The sequence below is a fragment of the Neoarius graeffei genome, chromosome 11, assembly GCF_027579695.1.
Source record: "Neoarius graeffei isolate fNeoGra1 chromosome 11, fNeoGra1.pri, whole genome shotgun sequence".
Taxonomy (NCBI): domain Eukaryota; kingdom Metazoa; phylum Chordata; class Actinopteri; order Siluriformes; family Ariidae; genus Neoarius; species Neoarius graeffei.
The window spans coordinates 66,614,757-66,640,285 of NC_083579.1; the positions used below are offsets into that span (position 1 = coordinate 66,614,757).

General features: G+C 38.3%; 1 protein-coding gene across 12 annotated transcripts in view; it reads right to left on the reverse strand.

Annotated features, from left to right (window-relative positions):
• meis2a (Meis homeobox 2a) overlaps window positions 1-12,624 on the reverse strand; it is a 77,637-nt gene extending 65,013 nt beyond the window's left edge. For 6 of the 12 annotated variants that reach the window (XM_060934607.1, XM_060934614.1, XM_060934611.1 and 3 more), the window contains exons 1-6: window positions 8,956-9,776; window positions 8,220-8,452; window positions 7,285-7,426; window positions 6,855-6,905; window positions 6,239-6,289; window positions 5,564-5,713 (exon numbers count right to left, since the gene is read on the reverse strand). In XM_060934607.1, coding sequence (XP_060790590.1) covers window positions 5,564-5,713; window positions 6,239-6,289; window positions 6,855-6,905; window positions 7,285-7,426; window positions 8,220-8,452; window positions 8,956-8,967 — 639 coding nt within the window. In that variant the 5' untranslated portion in view covers window positions 8,968-9,776. Of the gene's footprint in view, window positions 1-5,563; window positions 5,714-6,238; window positions 6,290-6,854; window positions 6,906-7,284; window positions 7,427-8,219; window positions 8,453-8,955; window positions 9,777-12,520 lie in introns of those variants that run through there. The other 6 variants (XM_060934610.1, XM_060934613.1, XM_060934612.1 and 3 more) reach the window with 3 other exon arrangements.
• Window positions 12,625-25,529: the final 12,905 nt, after the last annotated feature.

A 25,529-nucleotide genomic window follows, 5' to 3' on the forward strand; every position in this document is an offset into this window, starting at 1 on the left:
GTGACATCAGACCAGCAAAAATGTCATTAATTTGGTCATAAGATTTCCATCATATCTTTAGAGCAAATGCCATAAAAAGGAAGGAGAGGAGAGACAGTAAAGACTGAAAAAAAAATCACTATGTATAATGTAGTACAGTTGAGCCAAACTTATGTACTTAGAATGGGCCTTGCTGTTATAAGGAAAGAAAATGACTGGGTTCCACTTCCTGGCGGTGAAACACCCACTGTGGGCAAGACAGGCCTCAAAACTACGCTCCAAACCATACACCGTCAAACTGTTGCATTAAAACAACTGAAATTTCAACAAATTTCTAGTTCAAAAAAATTATAGATTGCTCAACTGTGTAACATGATGCTTTCATAATTAAGAGTTGAACAGAGGAGAGAATCTTGGCCCTGTTATAAGTCACCAAATTACATAAGACAACAAACAGCATGACTGTGAACATGACTGTCTAAGCGCTAAACAGTCTTCAGTACACAGACAGCACATGGTCTTTAACCCAAACAAGCAAGACAGACACATTTCCGCCATGCGTGTCCTGAAAAACACAACCAATATCACAGCAGTCATACCAGGCAGCGTTAACTTTCTTCATTCAGCTCTGGAACTAAAGCAACAGTCTTTTCCCCCTGGTATGAATAATACAGTGGTCTCTCTCTCTCTCTGTCTGTGCCACAGTCAGAGGGCTGCTCAACAGATACAGGCTTCGCAACACAACAAAACAGTTGTCAGGACTCCCCAGAGTCCATTAAAGTTCAAACAAGCTGTAAAAAAAAAAAAAAAGAGAGAAAGAGCGCGCCAGAGCATCACCCAAACGGCCCTCGTCAATCTCACTACGGAGGCCCCCGCTTTTTTCCATCTTACTAGAAAAAAAAATAAAAAAAATCTGCTCATGTGACTATTCCCTGTAGTTTGGGATAATTAGGAGTCAAACGTGGTTCACTCCATGATTTTCCCTAATTGTGTTAAAGAGCACTGTTACCAGGAGGAGAAGTGCAGCAGCCAGCAAACACAGAGGTGCAGCACAATAGGAGTAGATGGAAAATAAGATACAAGGACGGCCCGTCTCTTGGGGCAGCCTTTTCTATTTGCCGGGGTTACCGACTCATGGCTGATAATGCAACTTGTAATTAATATAAAAGCAAGAGACAATATGGGGGAAAGCTTGTAGAGGCACAGGCCACAGGAGAATGTCTGATACCGTGGCTATCCGCTGTTCCTCACTGACACACACCTGTCATGCCTATCAACTCACTCTGCAGGCTCTCCCCACCATCTTCTCTCAATACCCCTTCAAATCTCAAATAAAATTGATTTAGCACTGTCACTGGGCTGTATGGGGGCGGCACGGTGGTGTCGTGGTTAGCACTGTCGCCTCACAGCAAGAAGGTCCTGGGTTCGAGCCCAGCGGCCGGCGAGGGCCTTTCTGTGTGGAGTTTGCATGTTGTCCGCGTGGGTTTCCTCCGGGTGCTCCGGTTTCCCCCACAGTCCAAAGGCATGGCTCTAAATTGACCGTAGGTGTGAATGTGAGCGTGAATGGTTGTCTGTGTCTATGTGTCAGCCCTGCGATGACTTGGCGACTTGTTCAGGGTGTACCCCGCCTCTCACCCATAGTCAGTTGGGATAGGCTCCAGCTTGCCTGCGACCCTGTAGGACAGGATAAGCGGCTGCAGATAATGGATGGATGGACTGGGCTGTATGCTGATTCCTAGGGAACCTGATGTACTTACAGAAAAATGCATGTAGAGACAGGACAGTGCTGTTTAAAAAGACTCCTTTGCATACTATTGCTGAAAGGAATCGCAGCTACATCACCGAGCATGCTGACACACACGAAACATATCACCCCATAAATCCTCAGGTCCTGACATTTCCAAATGCATCTTACGCTTAAACCCCTCGCATACTTTTGTCGAATTTAACACATAATTACACAGGTGCTTTGAAAGATCTTAAAGAACTGGTTGACTGCAACCATGGTGTATTTACAAGACCATCAATTATCTGCCAAATATAAAAATAAAGTATCAATTGAGCATCAAATAATTGACAGCTAATGGTTTATTAGTGACTACGTGCATGGTTCATTTTCCGAGGGATGGTATCGACAAACTCGACTACAAACGTTCGATCGGGTCGTCTAAGATCAGTGATTTGAAGCGAATTGTGCAAACACCAAACCAAAAAGCCATACTCATTAACAGGAGCCATTTTAGATTACACAAAAATAAGCATGAATTTTAAACATCTTAGTGAGTGTCCTGCAATCTTGTAGTAATTATTTATAGCACAAACAGCTCTTTGAAAAGTAAGAGACTGTAGCATTCTAGGTTACACAGCAACAAGTTAAATGCAGCCCTCTCTTCTCATAGGGGCTCATAGGGGAGTCCTGCCAACAGGCCTGAGCTCTCTAACACTAATCAAATAGGATATGTAGAGCCAGACATCATCCCATCACAAAACAATTGAGGGGTGGTGAATGCTATCATGCAACACGTTACTTGAAAGGGGAAATCCTATCGGAGTACATCTGCGTGTGCTGCTTAATTTAGAAGACCCCCAGAACTAAGTAAATGCACGGTTCACTGGCTTTAGAAGCCCTGTAGGCTATATGTATGCAAACACAGAAGCCTGAAGTAGTCGATCACAGAGCAAGGACAATGTAAATAGCCTCTATAAAAGAGAGGTATGGCACTTTTAATTGATTTATGAATTGATTGAAATTCACTGCATGAGATGAGCTGAAATATTATTGCTCTACACATAATTCACCCCAGTACACATGACAGAAATGCAGATGTTAAGGAATGTGAATGCAGTTGTTTTCAGGGCGAAGACATACTATGACCACAAGCGTGAGTGAACGAGTAAAACACACCCTGAAATATTTATAGCAAACTACACCCTAGTAATGAAATGATTTCAGGAGTATAAAAATACATTTTAAAAATCTTCGCAGCAGACACAAAGACAAATTAATTAGCGCAGATAATACTTAGCAAGCATTAATGCATTTCATCCATATTAATTAGATGTAGCATACAGAATTACACTGTATTAATTAAAACACAAAAGTCTGGTAATAGCAGCATTCTGATTACTGATGAAAACTGGCTTACCCCTTTCACAGGGATTCACTTTTCATGTAGGCTATAAAACTGACTCCATTGCTTTCTCTTGTGAGAAGACATTAGGGCACAAGGAAGGTCGCTTATGGTGTTTTGGAGAGCGGACAGTAACAGGAAGCAAGTTGAAGAAATGAACATGGCCTGTATCTGTGCAATCCACTAAGCAGAACAATAGTGCAGCTTTGGGGTGTGAAAAATAGTGTGCTTATTAGTGCCTGTGTCAGGTAGATGGGAGAGCGAGAAAGCTGCAGAAGGCGTGCGACTAATACAAGGGGCTGTCTTCTTCATGGTGAAGAGCCTCATCATCCCCAGCAACCAGCTTTTGCCAAATGAGATGTAGCCTTGGGCTATATATTAAAAATGCATAGCAAAGCAAAGAAAAATGGACGTGAGAGAGATTCTACCTAAATAAATTAGCATACCTAACTATAAGATTGCATGCCCCTCTCTAGTTAAAAAAGAGTGGGGAATAGGAATGAATAATAACAACCCAGAGACCTTTTTTTAATGAAATAAATAAATAAATAAATAAATAAGCAACTAGGTACTTTTCCTGGAGTTTTTTTTTAAAAATCTTTTAGCTAATATTTCCTAACTGTTGTAAACCCATATTCACTGCAAGGAAGCAGAGACATGGGCAAGAGCACTATTCCTATTAATTGTCTGACATTTTACTACCATTACTATACTGTATGAAGGAATAATGCCTGAAGCATTGTACAGTATATATATATATATATATATATATATATATATATTAAAGACCGTGGTGCTAAAATTAGATAATAATAATAATAATAATAATAATCTAATCCTAACCTCATATCATGAACGCTAATCAGTGCTTATGTTTATATTAGCATGTTGCTAACAGCCTATAAATTCTACATATAGTGGAGTATAGTACGTGATATAAGAATAACTAAACTTACATACCAGTTAAATAGTTTATCTTATGAGTGTCTTAGCTTTTAAAAAAAATTCAAACACAATGAAAACTTCAGGTTTAATAGCACTGAGCGGTCAATTTAGCAGTTGTAAAATGTCGCTCCTGCCAAAGGAAAGAAATAAATCGTTCAGAAGTAAAACAACTAATGAGGTGGTCGGTGTAAATGACCACAGACTGACTGATCTGTCTTATAAACCTGTGTTCCTAATTATCAAAAGTATATCTCTAATAAGTAGCCCATGCAGTGCTACAGGCTGTGTGTGTGTGTGAAAGAGAGAGAGAGGGAGAGAGACTGACTATCAGCCATCTGCTGCCATGAAGCTAAAGAGCTAGTTTATCTAATCTCCTCAGTATAAACAGCAGTGTGTCTCATTTCTGCACTTCTCCAAGCAAGTTTTACACATCTTGTTTAGTTTTGTTTTTTTTGATCGCATCCCAAAGCCCACCGGAACTCCGACTTTTACCTCCGACAACCACAGGAAAGCAGTGTATATCCAAACCCGGCGACAGATGCAATGCAAGTGACTTTATACCCACCCCAATCTGCTTTAGCTCCTAATAGGCTTTTGTTGTGCTCCTGATACATATTATTCAGCATTCCCTTGATGCGCCAACTTGACTTGCTTCATTGTAACCTACTGAAGGTATAAAGCGCATTAACGCGGGTTCATTCGAACATCACCACGACCGTTTTTCACCACGCTGCGTTTATTACAGACAAATAAACACGCTTAAACCACGCCATCGATTTCCAAATTCAAAGCTACTACACTTCAGGTGCACATAAACGGAGTCAGGATATAGCGCAGCCTAAAGGCCGTAAACTGGGCGCGAGCGTGAGAGGAAACCACAAGGCGATCAATAAAAAACAATTAAAGACATTACCATCAAGACCGCTGCCAAACCATGAAGCAGATCAAACATTATCAACCTGATGGTCGTGGGAACACACACACACACACACACACAGGAATTTATTAACTTTTTCCTCTTCTAGTGTCAGGCTCGTGCAATCATTTATTTGAGCACGCATGCGCGTCGTCCAAGACTTGACTGCAAAATTATTATTTCTAGATGTGCATCAGTGCAACTCAAGCCGACTTCAAGCCGACTTAACAAAACAAAACAAAAAAAAACGACGCAACCTTTCCTTGAGCATTTTCAACCAGGCCCAAACAACTTCCTTAAACAGGCTGTATACAAATCCGACAAATATCTACTACACACACAAAACCAACATCTGTAGTCCAACACACTCCAGAGTCAATTCTAGCTTCAGAAATCTTTTCTGACCGTGCTATTATTCACAGGAAAAGGTGAAGGAAAGTTCAGCCACCGCGTCAGACAATAACAACTTGGCTCCATATTATAATGTTCAAGGCATTTTCGAGCAGCCTGTTGGTCTGAAACAGCACCGGTTTTATAGGTACAGTGCATTCTCCGTATACGCAGGAAGGCAAATAAAAACCATTTTACTTACATGATCGGCTAAATTGGTAGAAGATCCCGAAAGTTCCTCGTGGTCCGATTTCGAGCTGCCGTCCCGCTCATCTATGACCAAATCTATTGGCATTTTTCCTTTCAAGCAACTGATGTACCGATGGCAAAAATTGTCGCAGAGCTCGTGCACCTAAAGCACAGAGGAATGTTTATAGGTACAGGATATTTTTAAGTTGTGTTTTCTTCATAATGGCATGCAGGATAAATATAACCTTCAGTAAAGGGCCAAGGCAAGGGAAACAATAGTGAAATTGTTGCGGCGGTTATTATTCTCATGGGGACCAGAGCAACAAGTTAAAATAATAATAATAATAATAATAATAATAATAATAATAATAATAATAATAATAATAAAATCTTCCACATTGTGAACTTGAATGTGAATCTGACCTGTCGCTGTGTATTATTGTTATTATTTATTATTATAGATAATAAAATGTCCAAAAGTAATAAATGAAATAATACACAGCATTAGGGCTATGTTGCGCCTTTTCAGCAGCCATATTAGTTTTCTTCTTCACACACACACACAAAAAAAGAAAGAGCAAAATTGTCCGAATATTTACTAATTAACCTACATTAAATTAACCGTACAAATCTTAAGCATGCAAAAGAATGAATGAATAAATAAATAAATAAATAAAGCAGACATTACCTTTTCTAACTCCAAAAGATGAAACCGTAATACTTGGATAGCCTGTATCATCTGCGAAAAAGAACATATATTAATTTTTCCGCCTGCAGACTAAATATACACGAGTGTTTCAATAAGTACAATATTACTAAATGTGCGAAAATTATATTATATCCTACTAACACAATAATATCCTAATGGAAATATAATAATAATAATAATAATAATAATAATAATAATAATAATAATAGCATGTGTTTGCTGTGATATGGTGCCGTGTGCACTGTTACACGACTGCGTGCTTGATATGAGGGCAACAGTCTACAGCAAATTACACTCCACTTCAGATAATCGTGATTAGGCTTTTGGTAGAATCAGTGTGGAGTCGTAGCGCATAATCAGTGATTTCCTTCACGGCCTCCTGTGGTAGCCTAATGCTCTGCCACTCGAGACCTCTTGGAGCTTCCCTCTTATTCACTTCAAAGAAAAGCTGTCCAGCATCAGGGTTGTGCTTTTGAATCAAAATCCCCTCGTATTTACTTTGCTAACCTGCCCATAAATAGCTATGGGACTCTTCAGCACATCAGCAAACAAACGGCTCACTAGAAAACAATAACAGTTCACGAGACGAGCTTACCAAATTATCCAGCTCTGGATTTGAAGAAAATAAAGGTTTTTCCGCGCGAACCTAAAACCATTAAAATCACAATTAATTCCATTATATTTATTCTCTTAAACATCTCTTTGGCAGCTGTTAATTATAGGCTATTACACACGATTATAATAAGATAACATGCATGAGGGTATTTTGCTCGAAAAATATTCCAGCAGTGCAGTAGGAGGGAAAAAAAAAGCAAAAACAAAAATAAAAAAAAAACACCCAACAACCATAGCATGCATAATAATGAAAGAAAAATATACTTTGCACATGATTTTATGTTTGCTCCAGAATTCATGTAGATGCTGCTTTTAATCTGGGAATAGTTTTGGTTTTGTTCCCTCCGCCCAAGTGGTTTGAAACCCATTGACAGGTGAGATAAAGTCAGAGACGGGTGTTGAGGAGTGACCTGTTTGGCGAACACGGCGATGTCTTCGTTGAAGGAGTCGGAGGAACAGACGTCGCCTCCCGCCACCCCGGGCTCTCTGGGCGTGCACGTCGCCAGCTCGCACTTCTCAAACACCAGCGCGAGCAGAGGGAAAAGCGGGTGACTGCCAAGAGGGGAAAACGAGCGTGAATACAAGTCTAAACAGAATCCCTCAAAGTAACTGTCCGCAACCGGCTGTGATAAAAAATTTCCCCCGTGTTTTCCTGGCTGTTTACACTGGAGCTTAAAGGCGTACTTGTAGCTATTATTCGGCCTTTAGCGTTTGCTATGAAGCGCATTGGTGAGCAATAGCCTATAAACTCATGTCAGGATTGTGCAAAGATATCCTTCAAACATACACCAAAGTTCATCTGTTCTTAACCAATGCGCATGTTTGTTTATTATCTTTGTACTGCCGAGTGTTTTGCTCGGCTATAATCCACCATGTAATGGTTCTAGAGTTTTCTAACTTTGTCTTTGAGCTCGAGTGAATTTTCTAAGCACAAAACACACTCATTTCAATATAAAATCTCCAACTGTCGTTTCCGCAAACAACAATAATAATAATAATAATTATTATTATAATAATTATTATTATTATTTTACAAAAGTTATTGTCATTGCTTTGCTTTTTTGTTTTTTTTTTATTTGCTGACATTTAAACAAAACAATACCTGAAACAGATCATTAATATTTAAATATAACTGACAGCTGTGTTTTAAACTGAATGTTGTTGGAGGGAAAGGAAAATATGGCTGTTGAAGAGGCTCGGCAAATTTGAACAAAATACAACGACTTTGCTTGACTAACTGTTTGACCAGAAGCAGAGAAAACGAGCAGCTAAATAAGCGCAAGCGTAATAATAATAATAATAATAATAATAATAATAATAATAATAATAATAATAATTCACTCACCCATAAATTTGATCTTTATCCCGCTTTAAAACGTCGTTGACAGCTGAACCCATACTGGTGGGCATTACGTTGGGATGCGGGGCATGTGCGCCGTAGTGCTGGCTCGCGTGCAGCGGCGGCCCGTGGTTCAGATGGTGCACTTGGGTCAGCGGCCGAGGCGCGTGCGGGTCCCCGTACATAGACGCCGGAACTCCGACCCCATCCATACCGCCGTAATGGGCCAACTCATCGTACTAGAATCAACACATAAGAAAGAAAGAAAGAAAGAAAGAAAGAAAGAAAGAAAGAAAGACATGCATAAAGAATATTATGCAAATGCAGCATGTAAGAGAGACAAACTAAGGTGTGAAAATACAAGAGCAGCGTCAAAGAAAGATTAACATTTCTGCTGAGTGGGGTCGGAAAAGTGTTTCCTAGCACGACAGGGTAAAATAGGAATAACAGAATTATTTGTGGTTTACCAGAAACATGCTAAAGTTCAGTGCTGCTTCGAGTTACTTAGGGTAGGAGCTTTGAGTTAAAGCTGTCTTCATAACTGCTGCAGAAAGTACTCGAGCCCGCCGCGACACCGCAGGGCTGCACACCGGGCGAGCAGTGGGTTCGAGATTCGGCGGAAAATATCAAATAAACATCCGCAGTTTGTAAATGAAAAGTCAGAGTGGTGAAAGGAGCGATACACGCGGCCCTTCCTATAGTGAATGTGCATATAGGTAAGGGTTAGAGATTTAAAACCTACCCTCTGCGCCATCAGGCTGCGCTCCAATAAACTCCTGGACGTGTCGTATATTTAATATCCCAGTCCTGTAAGAGCGTGATTTAGTGGTAAGATTCCCTTTTTTCAACCAACTTGGTGAATTCACCTATTCTCCAATACAGTTCAGACCGAACACAGGCATCGGGAAGAGTTTGGCAATTTTTTGTTGTTTTCCTCCTTGCCCCCCAAAAAGTCGAAAAAAAAATGTCAAGAAGCAAACTGAAGGCTACAATCGTCCCATCAACAACCTGCATGTAACTAAACTGTCGTGTCTCATGGCTTTTTGCCACTCCGGCTGTCAATCAAAGCCAGAGGTTGTCAAGGTAATGAATGAATGATGGTCGGTGATGATGTTCAAGAGAGGACGAAATCTTTTTTAGTCCGTTTTCATCCAGCAACTCTGCGTCTCCTCCACGCCTCCGCTTCGTTTTCTTGTTTTATGAGTGCTGTGAAAAAAGGAAAGACGGAAAACAGGGAGAAAAATTAAAAGATTGCCATTGCAGATCTCTCCTTTCCCCGGCAGGTATTCGTCTATGGCGCGGTCTGAGATGAGTGAGTGTCAGCGAGTGTTGGCAGGTTGGCTGCTGGCGCGCTTATAGAACAGAGTGAGTTCACAGCGCTGAGCGGCGCGCAGTGGAATGACGGAACCCGGAAGTAGCGCGGCCACAGCCAGTCCCGCGGCGCACACAGAGAACAGACCAAACCCTGCGATACGCAGCGCGCACACGAGAGAGGACGGCTTCAACTCCGCACGGGGGGAGCCAAACAACAACAGCACACACAGTCACACAGGATTGAAGTATCTGGGAGGAAAAGAAAGAGAGAAGAAGAAGAAGGAAAAAAAAGCACTCAAACTCGTTTTGCGCGTTAATCTGCATTGCATTTTACTCCATGTGCACACTTCTTTGGCATCTGGTTAGACTACAGAATAGATGTCGGATTAGAAGATTAGCATTATAGGCCAAATTCACTTATTGCCTAATAATATTCTGAAGACAAAATATTCGTGTAAAAAAAACATACGATTTGAATTTTGTCCTGTATGAAAGGAAAAATAATATCAACCATAACTTACAGATCCACCTCCAGCACAGTGTCTCTTCCAAAATCACTTGTTTCCGAGTCAATGTAAATGACTTTGTTGTATCCACTTACTCGTCTAACTATGAGGCTATTTGTTTGTTAGGACATACTGAGCACCCCTTTTTGAGTAAAATGAACTTTCCCAAGCAGGAAAAAAATGTTTTTATAGGGAAAGTGTTTAAATGTGTCTTTCGTCCAATCACATCTCAAGATAGAAATCTGTGCCTTACCTCGGAGTAGTCAATTATCAAAGCGCCCCAAAGATCATCAATCACGAAGCGAGCTTGAAAGTTTAGAGGAGGAGCAATGGCTGGGCCATCGATTGCAATACTGCTGGCCCTTTTCCCCTAATGCCAAGCGCTTTTTTGAGCTCAAAACCCAAAGAGGTCATCCATCCTTTTTTTTTTTTTTTAATATTTAGCCACATCAGTGACAATAGCCTACACACCGCCGCGCGCGTGACATCACCGCCTTATTGATAGGGGCTTTTGCATCTAAGCGGCTACATTTAAAGCTCCGTGACCTGTTTTGTTTCTGAATTAACAATTTCAGCGCTTATAGACGAGACCTAGGAGCTCGTGTAGGACGAGTGCAGTTAACAACCGTTAATAAAATACCATAAAGGCGCGTCAGTGGTGTGGTTTTCATTTGCTGCATGTGGGACTGCCAGTGAAGTGAGATAAAGTTTTCAGAATGTTCTGCGAAATAAAGATGAGAGAAGCGCAAGGAGAAACATGGAAAGCTGGTCGGCTGTGCGGATCTCATGCAGTGATATAGAAGGGGGCCAGGCAGCTCTCTCCCTCCACACCGCGAGCAGAGCAGCGCAGCGCAGCGCACACAGCAGCGCAGCGCAGCGCACACAGCGGGCAGCATGCCGACTCCCACTCTCTCCTCACTCTCTCTCTCTTTTTCTCTCTCTCCTCACACACGCCTGCCTGCCTGCCTGCCTGCCTGCCTGGCAGGCTTTTCCCGGAGAAACATTTGGTGAGTGCATATATCCCTTCTCTTCACTTATACTAGTGTACAGCAGGAGGAAAGCGTGAGATTAAGGTGGAAAAAAGGGGCGACCGGAGCGTTAAATACTAGGTGAGGCGACTCCAGTCACAGCGCTGTTTGTTTGCTAAAAGATACAATTTAAATCCTATTTCCATGTGATATGATGCGTGTGGAACATTTTTTGAGATGCTTGCTATTAGATGGAGCTGTTACTTAAAATATTTTCAAGCGTTTACACACCCTGCAAGTAATATTTTCTCTAAATAGGCACGATGGAGAAAATACAAGTGTAATTATATGGTATGAACCTGTTAACAATTTGTATAGCTCCTCCAATTCTATTACTAATTAGGATATATATATATATATATATATATATATATATATATATATATATATATATATATATGCAATTTTAACTTTATAGAAAAAATCAACTGAGTTAATAATAATAATAATAATAATAATAATAATAATTTCCAAACAATTTCTAAAATTTTCTCAAAAATCAAGGATAAAAATAATGATTTTTTTCTTCATAAGCTTAGACAATATAGCATCTTAATTGCAATAATTCCCATACTGTTACAACAATGTAAGCTTTTAAGCTTGAAACACGTCTTAAAGTTTTTTTTTTTTTTGATTTGTTGATTACTGCTGAAGTGTTATTCAGGCTGTTTTTGGGATACAGTAGAGTAAACCACTTGAGAGAACTAAAACAAACATGACGGAAAACCATGCAGATTGTAGGCTGCGCCTGCAGAAGAGGACATTAACGGGCGGTAAATGTTCATCTCGTGGTGTCAAATTGAGGTCAGTTTAGGGTTAAAGCTATCGGTGTCCGTGTGGGACATGGCCAGCTGCGTTTGGATTCATTAGGGGGCATGGGATCCATTTCAAGCAAAACAGTGAGACAATCACGAGCCTACGGAACCGCTCATATCCTGCATGTGTTCCCTATTGGAACAAACAACTGTACTTCTCAATAAGCCTCAAAGTCCCAACTTCACTCTCACACATTTCGGTTTTTAAACTTTTCCACTGACATCAATGATCTGATTGAACTTCTGCGCGTAAAATGTGTGAACATGCAAAGAGTGTGTTAAATATAATCAAAATTCATTTCGAATATTATAGGTATAAAATGATGTGATTATTTCTAACACATTAAAATATAATAAGCTTCTATTATTGGCTAATCTGCAGAGTTTTAATGTGTGGATATGACACAGATTAACCGAGATTACCCCCCACCTCCTCCCCACCACACCACCATATATATATATATATATATATATATATATATATATATATATATATATATATATATAACACACACACAAAGTGATGTCATCACTACAATAATATCAAAACATACTACTTAAAAAGTATCACCAAAGTTCATAATTTTATTAAAATTATTTTTATTTTAGTGTTCAAGTTTGTATCATGCAGTAATCTAAATTACCTCATCAAGCTGAACTTTCTCTGACCTCAAGTGAAATGTGGCTCGTTTCTCTGCAAGTAGACTGTGCAACTCAAATACTTGTAAAAGTTTCGCGGCTAACTGTAAATTCTTCGGCCTGAATAGAGTATTTTCCTTTCACTTGTAGTGCATGGATTGGTAAAGTTCGTGTGTGTGTGTGTGTGTGTGTGTGGTAGGGTGGGGGCGCAAACTGTAACCTAGGCATTCCCATGGAAATGTTAAAGATGTTTTTGTGTCTTTTGCCTGGGCTGCTGCTGTGTAAAATATGCGACTCGTTAGCGCCATCTGGCGTCTCGCAGCGGCTTCCATTTCCCCAGTTGCTTTATTTCCAGACGCTTAACATCAGAGTTTAATCAAATTCTTTATAACGTATTCCAGTCCGACAAATGCGGTAAAATAATACAAAATAAAAATAACACAATTAATAATAAAATAATGAAAATAAAAGTTAAATAAAAAGGTAACCGTTTTTATTGTCTAAGAGTCCTGGGATACTAGCTATAAAAAGGATTTCTTGAAATTATTATATGTCGGGTTAAAGATGCGTTTTTCGTTTATTTAGTGCAATAAAAATATGTACAGTAACTGCTGCGAGGTAAAGATCGCGGGGTTTGAGTTGTTCTGCGAATAAATGATGTGAATTATCAAACGTCTGTAAGAAACCAGAAATTTCTGTTTGGCAGAAATACTGAGAATAATATAATCGCGCACAATCGCAGTATTTTAAACCAAACAGAAGTTTGGAAGAGTATAAATTTTATTTGGCTGCTTTAAAAGTAAGACACAGTTTCACACTAAAGCGCGCACATTACAAGCTATTATTATTATTATTATTATTATTATTATTATGTCCATTGATTGCAATGTTTCTTTCCAAAATAAAAATCTTCCTAAATCTTCCTCGGGTTTGTAATATTTCTTTCCTAACCAAAATGAGTTAAATTCTCGCGACGAGAAGCAAAAATTGATTTAAATGAGGCCACGGTTAGTGAATTTCTATAAAGCGCTTTAAACCGTTTAATGGATTAAATTTATTTGGTCATTAGGGTTCTGAGGAAAAAGAAAAAAAAGGCAAGCAAACGAATTTTATTGAAATCGTCCGTAATCTCACACAATCAGCTTTTGCTGTGAAAATATTGCGTTTCTTTTGTGATTTTATGAAATTAGTGATTTTGATTTAATTTAATTTCATTTAATTTAATTATGAGCCACATAATAGGGTTTTGTTGCAGCTGAACCATCTGTAAATAAATGTGAGCTGATTTGTGGAAACAAGTGGCTATAAAGACCCTTATTGGGCTGGATGGACTATAATCAGGCACTTTCTGAGAGCGCATTGACTCTTGACTGCGTGTAATTGGCCGGAGTGTGTGAGCGGGTCGGGACAGAGAGCACATCACAGCGGTGACCCTTTCTGTCGGCCAGCATTTAGTGAGCTAACGCTGTTTAAAGCAGTAATATCACTCTGCTTTATTACACACACACACACACACACACACACACACACACACACACACACACACCACTATTTAAACTAAAGATCACACACACACACACACACACACACACACACACACACACACTTGCTCCTTATCTCGCCGTGTTGGAGCTAAGCAGCGCATCGGTGACCTTAATGCGGATTTTTTGCGTCAGAAATCCGGCTCGGTAAAGAGTTCCTCCCCCGCTGATCACAGCACAACACTGATCCCGTGTGGATTTAAAGCCTTTTTATCAGCGCCTCAGTGAACTGCGCTTCTCCTCTTACACTAGAAATGGACACTATAGTGAAATGAGATTTTTCTTTTCGAAACACGAGCCATAATAAGCATCATTTTCAGTGCACGCACGTGAGGATCCGCACAGGACCGCGGTGCAACACAATCCCCTCTGTGAGACTGTGTGTGTGTGTGAGAGAGAGAGAGAGAGAGAGAGAGAGAGATCTTTAGTTTAAATAGCGAATATTGTGTGTGTGTGTGCGTGTGTGTGTGTGTGTGTGTCTGTCTGTCTGTCTGTGAAAATTGTATATAAAAATATTCGTCTCAAATACAGTGAGTGCAGTTTTATAAGGAAATGAGCTGTAGGTTTTACTGAGCATCTTGCAGAACCAGCCACAGTTCTCTTGGACACTTTGACTGCCACACTTACTTTTATTATGATTATTTATTTATTTATTTTATTTATTTATTTTTGCACCAGAACCCTGCAGCCTTCATTATGTTTTTTTTAAATAATTTTTTTTTTATCTGACATAATATCCTGCTTTCTTTACTGATATACAAACATTCTTCTGTAACATTTAATTCTGTGATTTAAAAACTACTGTTTGGAAATCTAAACTGTTTTTGTACTGACTCGATAATGCCTGCTGTAAATTCAGTACTAAAATGCCTGCAGTACATATAGAAATGCAGTATATGCTGATTATACTGAATATATTGACTTGTATGTATCTCTGATCATTCCTGACTGAAATAAACATGCACATTAGCAGAAGAAATAAATTAAGATGTACAATTGTACTTAAAAATAAAATAGTTGAACAAAAATATTTTCCTTGAATGTCTTCTAGTTGTTTTTTTTTAAATCAAACATTATTCAAATGGATAGAAACAAATCACACATCAGGGCGACTGAATTTAATGACATGTTTGATTAATTTTTTCCTTTTACCATCACCGACTCATATTATTATTATTATTATTATTATTATTATTATTATTATTATTATGTTCTTGACACTTGTAGAGGAAAGAAAACACGAAAGAAGTAAAAAAAAAAAAAGTAAAATTTGGAGTTTTGGAAATATTGTTGAATTAATTTTTTGGATAGAACCAAAACCTATATTCTTATTAACAGTTAACACAAAATTCACAACAGAAAGGTATTATTATAAAAAAGTGATCAAGAGGCAGACAAATTACAATGCAGATTATCACAATTTTATATTAATTTTACAAATATTATTATATGCCCTCAGTTTTTGGATGAAGGAATGGATATAAGTCACATTTGCAACGTCCAGGACTGGTCAGTCAATACAAGAGACTGACTCCCATTACGCCCCATTATGTTTACTGGCCTCTCTGTTTATTAAACAAACAGCCCTTAGTGCAAGTTTTCAAACCACACTTAACATCTGAATAACATGTGATTGCCTTTGTTTCATACAGATCAAAATAAAGGCTCGAGTCCCACACGCTCATTTGAAATTTATCCAAACAAATTCTGTTGCTATGTTTGTCTGTGTTTTGTTTTCCTTGTTTCTTCCTGTCTCAGCATTTCCCCCTCGGTTCTGGATGTATTTGCACGATCAAGCAAGGTACCCAGGTAATTACCGTACATTGTCAAATAAAGGCACAATAAAGGGACGAGTGATTCAAATGAGGAGTGAAATATCAAAGAAAAGGGTTCCCTTTGCAGCCAGGCACTTATCCACACAGGAGACAGCAACGAGACGACTGCCACAGGGACCCTCACACAGCTTCTGATAACAACATGCTCAGACTCCTTACTACATATATTACACACCACAATAGTTTGCACACAGGAGTGTTGCACCACAGTTACACAGACTCAGAGTCTCACCTCAGCTTCAACACAGCATTGTGAACCTCACTGAAGACTGAAATGTATTTTAATATCATTCAACACATTGCACATAAAGCAGTTAAAGGATCTGTGTACCAGTTTAACAGTGATGTGCTGTAATTGTTAATATCGGTCACATTATCAGATGAAGACGTCGACAGAAAAACACCAGAATTAAAAAAAAACCCAAAAAACAAGCAAACAAAAAAACAAAACCCTACGATGCCACAATTAAAGTGAGTATTATAGTACTAAGTATAATGTTCAGGATCATGCACCTTCCAGGAATGCTTTTTTCTCTCCTTGAATCCTTTTCTCTCTATCTCATGATGTGACATTAAATGTCCTCTTGAAGGAATTGGAAATTGAGAATTCTTTGCAGACTCCCCCTCCTCCCCCACCCAAATATTAGCTTTAAAAAAAAAAAATCAGTTTCCACTATTTTAATTTTGAATATTTGCTTCAATGCAGATATATGAGCTATAACTGGTTTGATGTTGCTTCTCTCATGATAAGATGTAAGCTAATGATGCAATGAAAGAACCACGCTTGTGGTTGGTGTGTGAAATGGTTGGAGGCAAAATCTGGCCTCCAAGAATGTGTGAGAGTTTAACATTATAAATACACTTTCCCTCCCTCTAGCTTACAGACAGCTCCGAGGACTATTTTACATGTAAATATTCACTCCGAAAAAAAAAGAAGCCCAGATCATTAATTATTGAGAGCCATAAAGAAGTGTAATATTTCAGTGTTAAACACATGCATCTGATATCTCATTAAATGAGGCTGAAGATGAACTCGAAGGAGGAAATCTATTCTTCAAATAGTCTGGGAATTAGCTAGGAGGGAGCAAAATGGTGGATATTCGGTGTAATATTATTTGCGTTTCTGGTTTTCAGATCACAGATCAGCACAGTATCAGTGCTAGATATATAGAAAGAAATATATATTTTTATTCAGGAGCACACTTTAACAGCAGTCTAAAATTGTCCTGATAGCCAGCCATAGGTTGCATTTTTTTTCTTTTCATTTCAGATATTTTGGTAAGATTTTTTGCGATGATGATGATGATGATGATGATGATGATGATATCCTTTAAATAATAATAATAATAATAATAATAATAATAATAATAATAAATTATTTTCTCTTCTATTTATCCATTCTCCTGGAAATATGGCTGCTTCCTGAACCATGATCAATTATTATTATTATTATTATTATTATTATTATTATTATTATTATTATTTGTGAGACCCATTATGAATTGTCAATTATTTTCCCCAAAAGTATCATAGTACAAAAATTATTGCCAAAACAAACATTACTACAAACTCTTTCTTTCTTTCTTTCTTTCTTTCTTTCTTTCTTTCTTTCTTTCTTTCTTTCTTTCTTTCTTTCTTTCTTTCTTTCTTTCTTTCTTTCTTTCTTTCTTTCTTTCTTTCTTTCTTTCTTTCTACCAGCTAACCTGAGCACTACACATTTGGAAAACTGGGCTTCCTCTGATTAAAGGAAATGAAAATACATATTTATTCATGTTAAACGTGGACTTGAGATGCCTGTTCATTTTGACGTTAAAGATATAGCAAGAGCGAACATGAATAAAACACTCATTCCTGGATGAGCTGACTGAGATGATTGAGTATTCAGAGACAAAAGCCTGGCACTGATGTCTCTATGTATCTATGGGCTTTATGAATCTATATAACTAAAAGATTTGATAATGTTCCATACTTGTCAAAAGTTTAGAGTTGAACTTTCCCCATGTATGGCCAGTCAGGCTGCATTCTGGCATCCATCGTCTTTGTTACATTATGGCCTGTGGCTGAGCTCTTGACAGGTTGTCACAAGGTGATAGGACTCAAGTGGAGACACTAGAAAGGTGGCACTTAAGAGCACAAGGAGTTTGACTTCCGGGTGTGCCGTGGAGCCTGACAGTGGATCAGCCCTTGAAGGAGTGCACTCACGCACCGGTGTGATTGGAATGTCCCGTAAATGAGAGCTGTGCTTTAGATGTAACAATGCTGACAAACAAAAGAACTGGCAAGAACTAAGAAATGTGGAATCTCATGCAAAAAAAAAAAAAATCCCTCTGAAGTGTTTGCTTTTTTCCCTTCCTTTTTTTAAAGCAAGTTATTCAATGCAAAGTTTCTAAGAGTCTTGATACAGGTACAGTCTCATGATCTGAATGCAAATGAACTGACTGCTCTGTAAAAATGCACAGACTGCATGTTCACAATAAAATAAAAAATTTTTATGCATGAAATGTGTCTGTGTATTCACTTTATGAATGATATTGCGTTGATTAATTTATCTTTATATACACATACAGGACCAGTCAAAAGTTTGCACAGACCTCCTAATTCAACATTTTTTCTTTATTTTTATTAATTAAAAGACACTTCATGTCTTAAAGTAATGATGGATGTCGTTTCTGTTTACTTAGTTGAGTGGTTCTTGACATAATACAGATTACTACAGTTGTGGAACAGGGCTATTTACTGTATTTTTAAAATTATTTACTGTTTAATCTCAAACACATTAAGAAGGCAAGGATCTGCACTAATTAACTTTTGATGAAGCACCTGTTAATTGAAAAGCATTTCAGGTCACTACCTCATGAAGCTGGTTAAGATAATGCCAATAGTGTGCAAAGTGTCATCAAGGTCAACGGTGACTAGTTTGAAGAATGGAAAATATGAAACTTTTTTTTTTGCACTTTTTTGTTTACTAGATATTTCCACATATGTCACATAATTGCTTATTCAAACTTATGTTACATATATGAAACTTATTATTATTATTATTATTATTATTATTATTATTATTATTATAAGACACTTCTTCATGTCTTAAAGTAATGATGGATGTCGTTTCTGTTTACTTAGTTGAGCAGTTCTTGACATAATATGGATTACTACAGTTGTGGAACAGGGCTGTTTACTGTATGTTTATTATTTACTCTTTACTGTTTGATCTCAAAGGCATTAAGAAGACAAGAAATCAAACTAAATAACTTTTGACAAAGCACCTCTTAATTGAAAAGCATTCCAAGTGACTCATGAAGCTGGTTAAGATAATGCCAAGTGTGTGCCAAGTGTCATTAAGGTAAACGGTGTCTACTTTGAAGAATCTAAAATATGAAATATATTTTGTTTTATTTGTTAACACTTTTTTTGCTTACCGCATAATTCCATATACATTCCAGATGTTATTTCATAGTTCAGTATTGTTCTACGATGTAGAACATAGTCAAAATACAGACAAATCTATGAATGGGTAGGTGAGGCCAAACTTTTGACTGGTATGGTACATAAAATGGGGGATTTTCTGACCTATCCTGAGCACAATTTCAGAACGGGATGCAAAATGAACAATTACTGTGATTTGTCTTGTGGATCAATAGCATGAGCTAAATCAGAAAGGATGTAGTCTATACAGACTAGCTTTACTTTTTTATTTTTTATTTTATTAAACATATGAAAATTGATGCAGTCTGAAATCATTTGATCATGTAAAATGAATTATGAAGATTGTGATTAAGATTCTGTAGTTTGTAGTATCATCTTGGGACCTTTCTTAAAAAGTCTTTTCAAAATCAGAGCCTTCCATATACACACACACACACACACACACACACACACACACACTGAGAAGTCCAGTCCTATACTAAGCAAATGAAAACATATCGTAGAAGTCAGTTTTAGTTTCTCACAGGTTTAGAAACAATATCATGCATCTAGGTTAATAAAGAGGAGTTTTATTTTACTGTGAAAAGTGATCTGGAAAAATAAGATATATCTCAAGCCTTCACTAACCTGTAGTGTGAATACCTGCTTTGTGTGTCAGGTAGAATTGATTTATTCACTGGTTTTGAATAAATAAGTAAACATGAGCTATATGATTCTGTCTCACAGGTAAACATATCAGTGTCTGCAGTTTGGTCTCACTGCATGATCAACATTTTACTGTCTCTTCAATTCAATTTAATTTGCAAAACCCACAGGAAACACAGTGGGATCAGTGAGAATTAGCAATCCTAAACCACTGATGTCTGACAGCTAGGCTCAATGTACGCTGCATCAGATTATATCCTCGTAAGAATATTCAAAATATCAGCAAAAGTCTGTGAGTGAAATAATAGGATCAGTCTCACTGAAATCACAACTTAATGCCACCACTGTCTCTTTGATCAACTTTACGTTTTAAATGAGTAAAGCACAGCATACTTTGTTGAGTAAACTGTTACCTAATGTACATGGAAAGCATACCCATTCATCACTAACTTTCATGTTATGAATATTACAAGATCATGAATCCAGTGTAGATCAGGCATCTTGGTAAGCAATGAACACTGAAAAACAAATTTATTCACAGCAAACCAGAGACGGTGTTGCTTCCACTGAAACTGCACATATTTATCCAGTTGAGTCACAAAAGAAATGCATACACAAACAACCCGAAAAGAAAATTGGACCTACAATGACTGATTATCATTTTGCATGTCGTGTTGATTTGTTGCTTATTGTTGCTATTGTGTAGCAAGCCAAGCTCAAGCATACATCTCATCAGAAATACAGTACAGTGTCCAGTGAATGCTAATAGCACCATAAAAATGGTGCAAAATTAAACAAGCATGTCAGTGTGCTGTCATATCGCATAGTGCCATGATAGTGAATCCTCATTTTAAATGGCATAGCTCAGAATAATTGTAGGCCATATGATTTTCTGCTTGTCCGTCCTGCCTGAGAGTGTAAAATTGGCCAAAACAGTTGTCAACTTTTGCGCCCCGTTATCTCTTTGTTCCTTCGTGCAGTCCGAATTTAAATTTAATGCATTCTCTCCCAACTATGTCTCTTCGTGATATCTTGTATTCTTCTTTAATATTCAATGGTTTGTTAATTATTAAAGGTATGTATTTGAATTATAAATATACTAGTTATACAGAAGTAGGCAAAGCAGGCATATAGCCTCAGGCTAAATTCTTCCATTACCCATTATTTTGCAGCCTCCCGCCACCATTTCCCTGCCTTCCTATCTTTATGTCATCTCCAAAAAACAGCCAGGCATTCCTTTGTACTCCCTTACCCCTCCCTGCTATGACCACAAAAATCATCCCCTTTCGATACGTATGGGTGCTGTTTCCTTGAAGAAGGATGTCATACCTGTCTTAAATATAATGAATTTCTATCTTCAAGGCGTTGCAGAATCCCAGACACTCCCCTCAGAAAGCTGCCTGGTGCTCCCCTATTCAGCCATCCTGCATGTCACCAATCATCTGGCGTGGCATGCTGTACAGTGAATCATTAACTGTGTCAGAAATGACTGTGCTTAGAGAGGAGGCTCATGGATTGTGTGGTATATATATATATATATATATATATATATATATATATATATATATATATATATATATATATATATATATACACACACACACACGCGTGTGTGTGTGTGTGTGTGTATAGAAGTGCAGAAAATCGTAAACAAAGAATTTAGGCTTATCCTTTCTCACTCCATCACTTCATGGTTTCCTCCTTCTCGCTCCTCTTCCTGTGCCTCACTCCCTCCTCAGAATTGATGAATAAAATACTAGAGTTGCCGGATAAAGAGAGGACACTACAGTAACTGTCAAACACAGAGATAAAAAAAAAAGTTGAGATGAAATATTAAATTCAGGTTTCTATCCCTGTATTGCTGTGGATTTAAAGAGAAGAAAACTTTGTGCTGGCATTCCTTTCAGGTTTGAATGAAATTCTATCTTTAGAGGGGAAAAAAAAAGTTTTCGCTTTTTGGTCTGCTCTTGGAAAGGTTCACCGCGATGTATGATATATATTCAACTGCGCAGTATTGAACATGTATATCCTAATTGACACTTGCTGACACTGAATGAAAATATGAAGTGTGTATGGTTATTTCAAATACATTTTGTCACATGTGGTAGGGTTTAAAATGGCCATTGTACATTGTTAATCTCTTACTGACCTGCAGTTACAGGCTCAATGTGCTGCAAAAAAAAAAAAAAAACAGCTTATTGGTTTAATCCATGCTAAAGCGCAAGGATATTCTCTCCCTATCTACAGGATATTCATCCACCTACCTCTATCAAGGAACTGACTAATTCTCTTTCAATTTCCGCTGCTCTTTTCCTTTGAAGAAGCTAAAGAATGATTGATAATGGATGGAGGAAAAGCAGAGTGGTTCTGTTTTTAACCTTGCTCAAGCCATTAATCCAGTTTATGCCCATGAAGGTAATAAAGGAGACAATGAATTAGTCATTAAAGCACAGGTCAGTTTATTAGAAAGCCTGATTGAACTGCAAAATGACTTCTCGTGGCTGAGCAGGTTGGGGAAATCTGCTGAGAGAAGATGGCAAGAAAAAAAGAACCATGCACATGTAGTTAGTTTCTCAATTCCTCCACAGAGACATGGATTTTGCTTTGAGCAAACACTGTAAACCTACAGGGATGTGTGGAGATCAAAATTAGCAAGTAACCTTGATACTTCCTCTGTGGTCATGGAGCTGCTTGCAGAGGCAAGGCCTGTTGTGTTACATTTCTTCACACTGAAAGTGTAAAATGTTTTGTTTGTGACCCTCCGCTGGCCTGCACCTATCTTCAGCAAGGGCACAGCCAGCAGCAGAATAAATCGCTTCAAAGGCCGAGGTGATCTAACAAGTCTCTCAGGTTTAACCCCAACACATGCCTGGCCTTTATAAGAAACCACCGAACCTGCTGACCTCCTGTTCAGGTTATACAGTCACGGCCGAAGAAAGAACCTTCGGCTTCTTACTGTTTGATAAGACAGGTATTTGAAGTGGTTTCGGGTTCTCTTTTAAATAAGGCAAAAATGTTCAGTTTTGGATAAATAGATCTACAACCCTGATTCCAAAAAAGTTGGGACAAAGTACAAATTGTAAATAAAAGCGGAATGCAATAATTTACAAATCTCAAAAACTGATATTGTATTCACAATAGAACATAGACAACATATCAAATATCGAAAGTGAGACATTTTGAAATTTCATGCCAAATATTGGCTCATTTGAAATTTCATGACAGCAACACATCTCAAAAAAGTTGGGACGGGGCAATAAGAGGCTGGAAAAGTTAAAGGTACAAAAAAGGAACAGCTGGAGGACCAAATTGCAACTCATTAGGTCAATTGGCAATAGGTCATTAACATGACTGGGTATAAAAAGAGCATCGTGGAGTGGCAGCGGCTCTCAGAAGTAAAGATGGGAAGAGGATCACCAATCCCCCTAATTCTGCGCCGACAAATAGTGGAGCAATATCAGAAAGGAGTTCGACAGTGTAAAATTGCAAAGAGTTTGAACATATCATCATCTACAGTGCATAATATCATCAAAAGATTCAGAGAATCTGGAAGAATCTCTGTGCGTAAGGGTCAAGGCCGGAAAACTATACTGGGTGCCCATGATCTTCGGGCCCTTAGACGGCACTGCATCACATACAGGCATGCTTCTGTATTGGAAATCACAAAATGGGCTCAGGAATATTTCCAGAGAACATTATCTGTGAACACAATTCACCGTGCCATCCGCCGTTGCCAGCTAAAACTCTATAGTTCAAAGAAGAAGCTGTATCTAAACATGATCCAGAAGCGCAGACGTCTTCTCTGGGCCAAGGCTCATTTAAAATGGACTGTGGCAAAGTGGAAAACTGTTCTGTGGTCAGACGAATCAAAATTTGAAGTTCTTTATGGAAATCAGGGACGCCGTGTTATTCAGACTAAAGAGGAGAAGGATGACCCAAGTTGTTATCAGCACTCAGTTCAGAAGCCTGCATCTCAAATGGGGTTGCATTAGTGCACGTAGCATGGGCAGCTTACACATCTGGAAAGACACCATCAATACAGAAAGGTATATCCAGGTTCTAGAGCAACATATGCTCCCATCCAGACGACGTCTCTTTCAGGGAAGACCTTGCATTTTCTAACATGACAATGACAAACCACATACTGCATCAATTACAGCATCATGGCTGTGTAGAAGAAGGGTCCGGGTACTGAACTGGCCAGCCTGCAATCCAGATCTTTCACCCATAGAAAACATTTGGCGCATCATAAAACGGAAGATACGACAAAAAAGACCTAAGACAGTTGAGCAACTAGAATCCTACATTAGACAAGAATGGGTTAACATTCCTATCCCTAAACTTGAGCAACTTGTCTCCTCAGTCCCCAGACGTTTACAGACTGTTGTAAAGAGAAAAGTACTATATTAAGAGCTGGGGAAAAATCCTGAAACGCATTAACCTGGAAAATAACTTTAGATATACACATTTGTTCTATCCACATTTACTAGATATGAGCAATTGTGCACTCTGATTGGTTACTCTAGTCCTAGGCTATCAGCTCATATACCATGAGTAGAGAAAAACAAAATGGTGGGGAGTGTTGCTGAACCAACCAAGGATGAAGTAAAAACTCTACTCGAAAACAAAACCCAAAAACTACAAAAAAAAGCACAACAAAATATGGAATAAAAGTATTTGATGGTAAGAATGTATCTTTTTTTATTTTTCAAGAATTATTATTATTATTATTATTATTATTATTATTATTATAGCATTTTTCACAAACTGTTACTGTGATTTCACCGGTTTGTTTACATTCTAAGCGGAAATGATTTTGTTGGACGTTTTGTATAAAGTTTTTATTTATTGAATTTGAAAAAAAAAAAAAATGCTCTGTTTCTCAAAATCCACTGAATGTGGATAGAATAAAACAGTTATTCCACTCAATCTCGTCGTACATGGCTTATACCCAACTCAGCGCTCATGTACGACTTGATTTCGTGGAATAACTGTTAAATATACACATATATGTCCATAATATAAACAGTAACCCTAGTGCTGTGAATATGAAAATGTAAGATCTCATCTCATCTCATTATCTCTAGCCACTTTATCCTGTTCTACAGGGTCGCAGGCAAGCTGGAGCCTATCCCAGCTGACTACGGGCGAAAGGTGGGGTACACCCTGGACAAGTCGCCAGGTCATTGCAGGGCTGACACAGAGACACACAACCATTCACACTCACGGTCAATTTAGAGCCACCAGTTAACCTAACCCGCATGTCTTTGGACTGTGGGGGAAACCGGAGCACCCGGAGGAAACCCACGCGGACACGGGGAGAACATACAAACTCCGCACAGAAAGGCCCTCAGGGCTCGAACCCAGACCTTCTTGCTGTGAGGCGACAGCGCTAACCACTACACCACCGTGCCGCCCAAAAGGTAAGATAATAATTAAAAACATAAAAAACTCCATTGAGTTGCTATTAACTGGGAATATAAGTATTGTTATATATATATATATATATATATATATATATATATATATATATATATATATATATATATATTAGTGCTGTCAAGCAA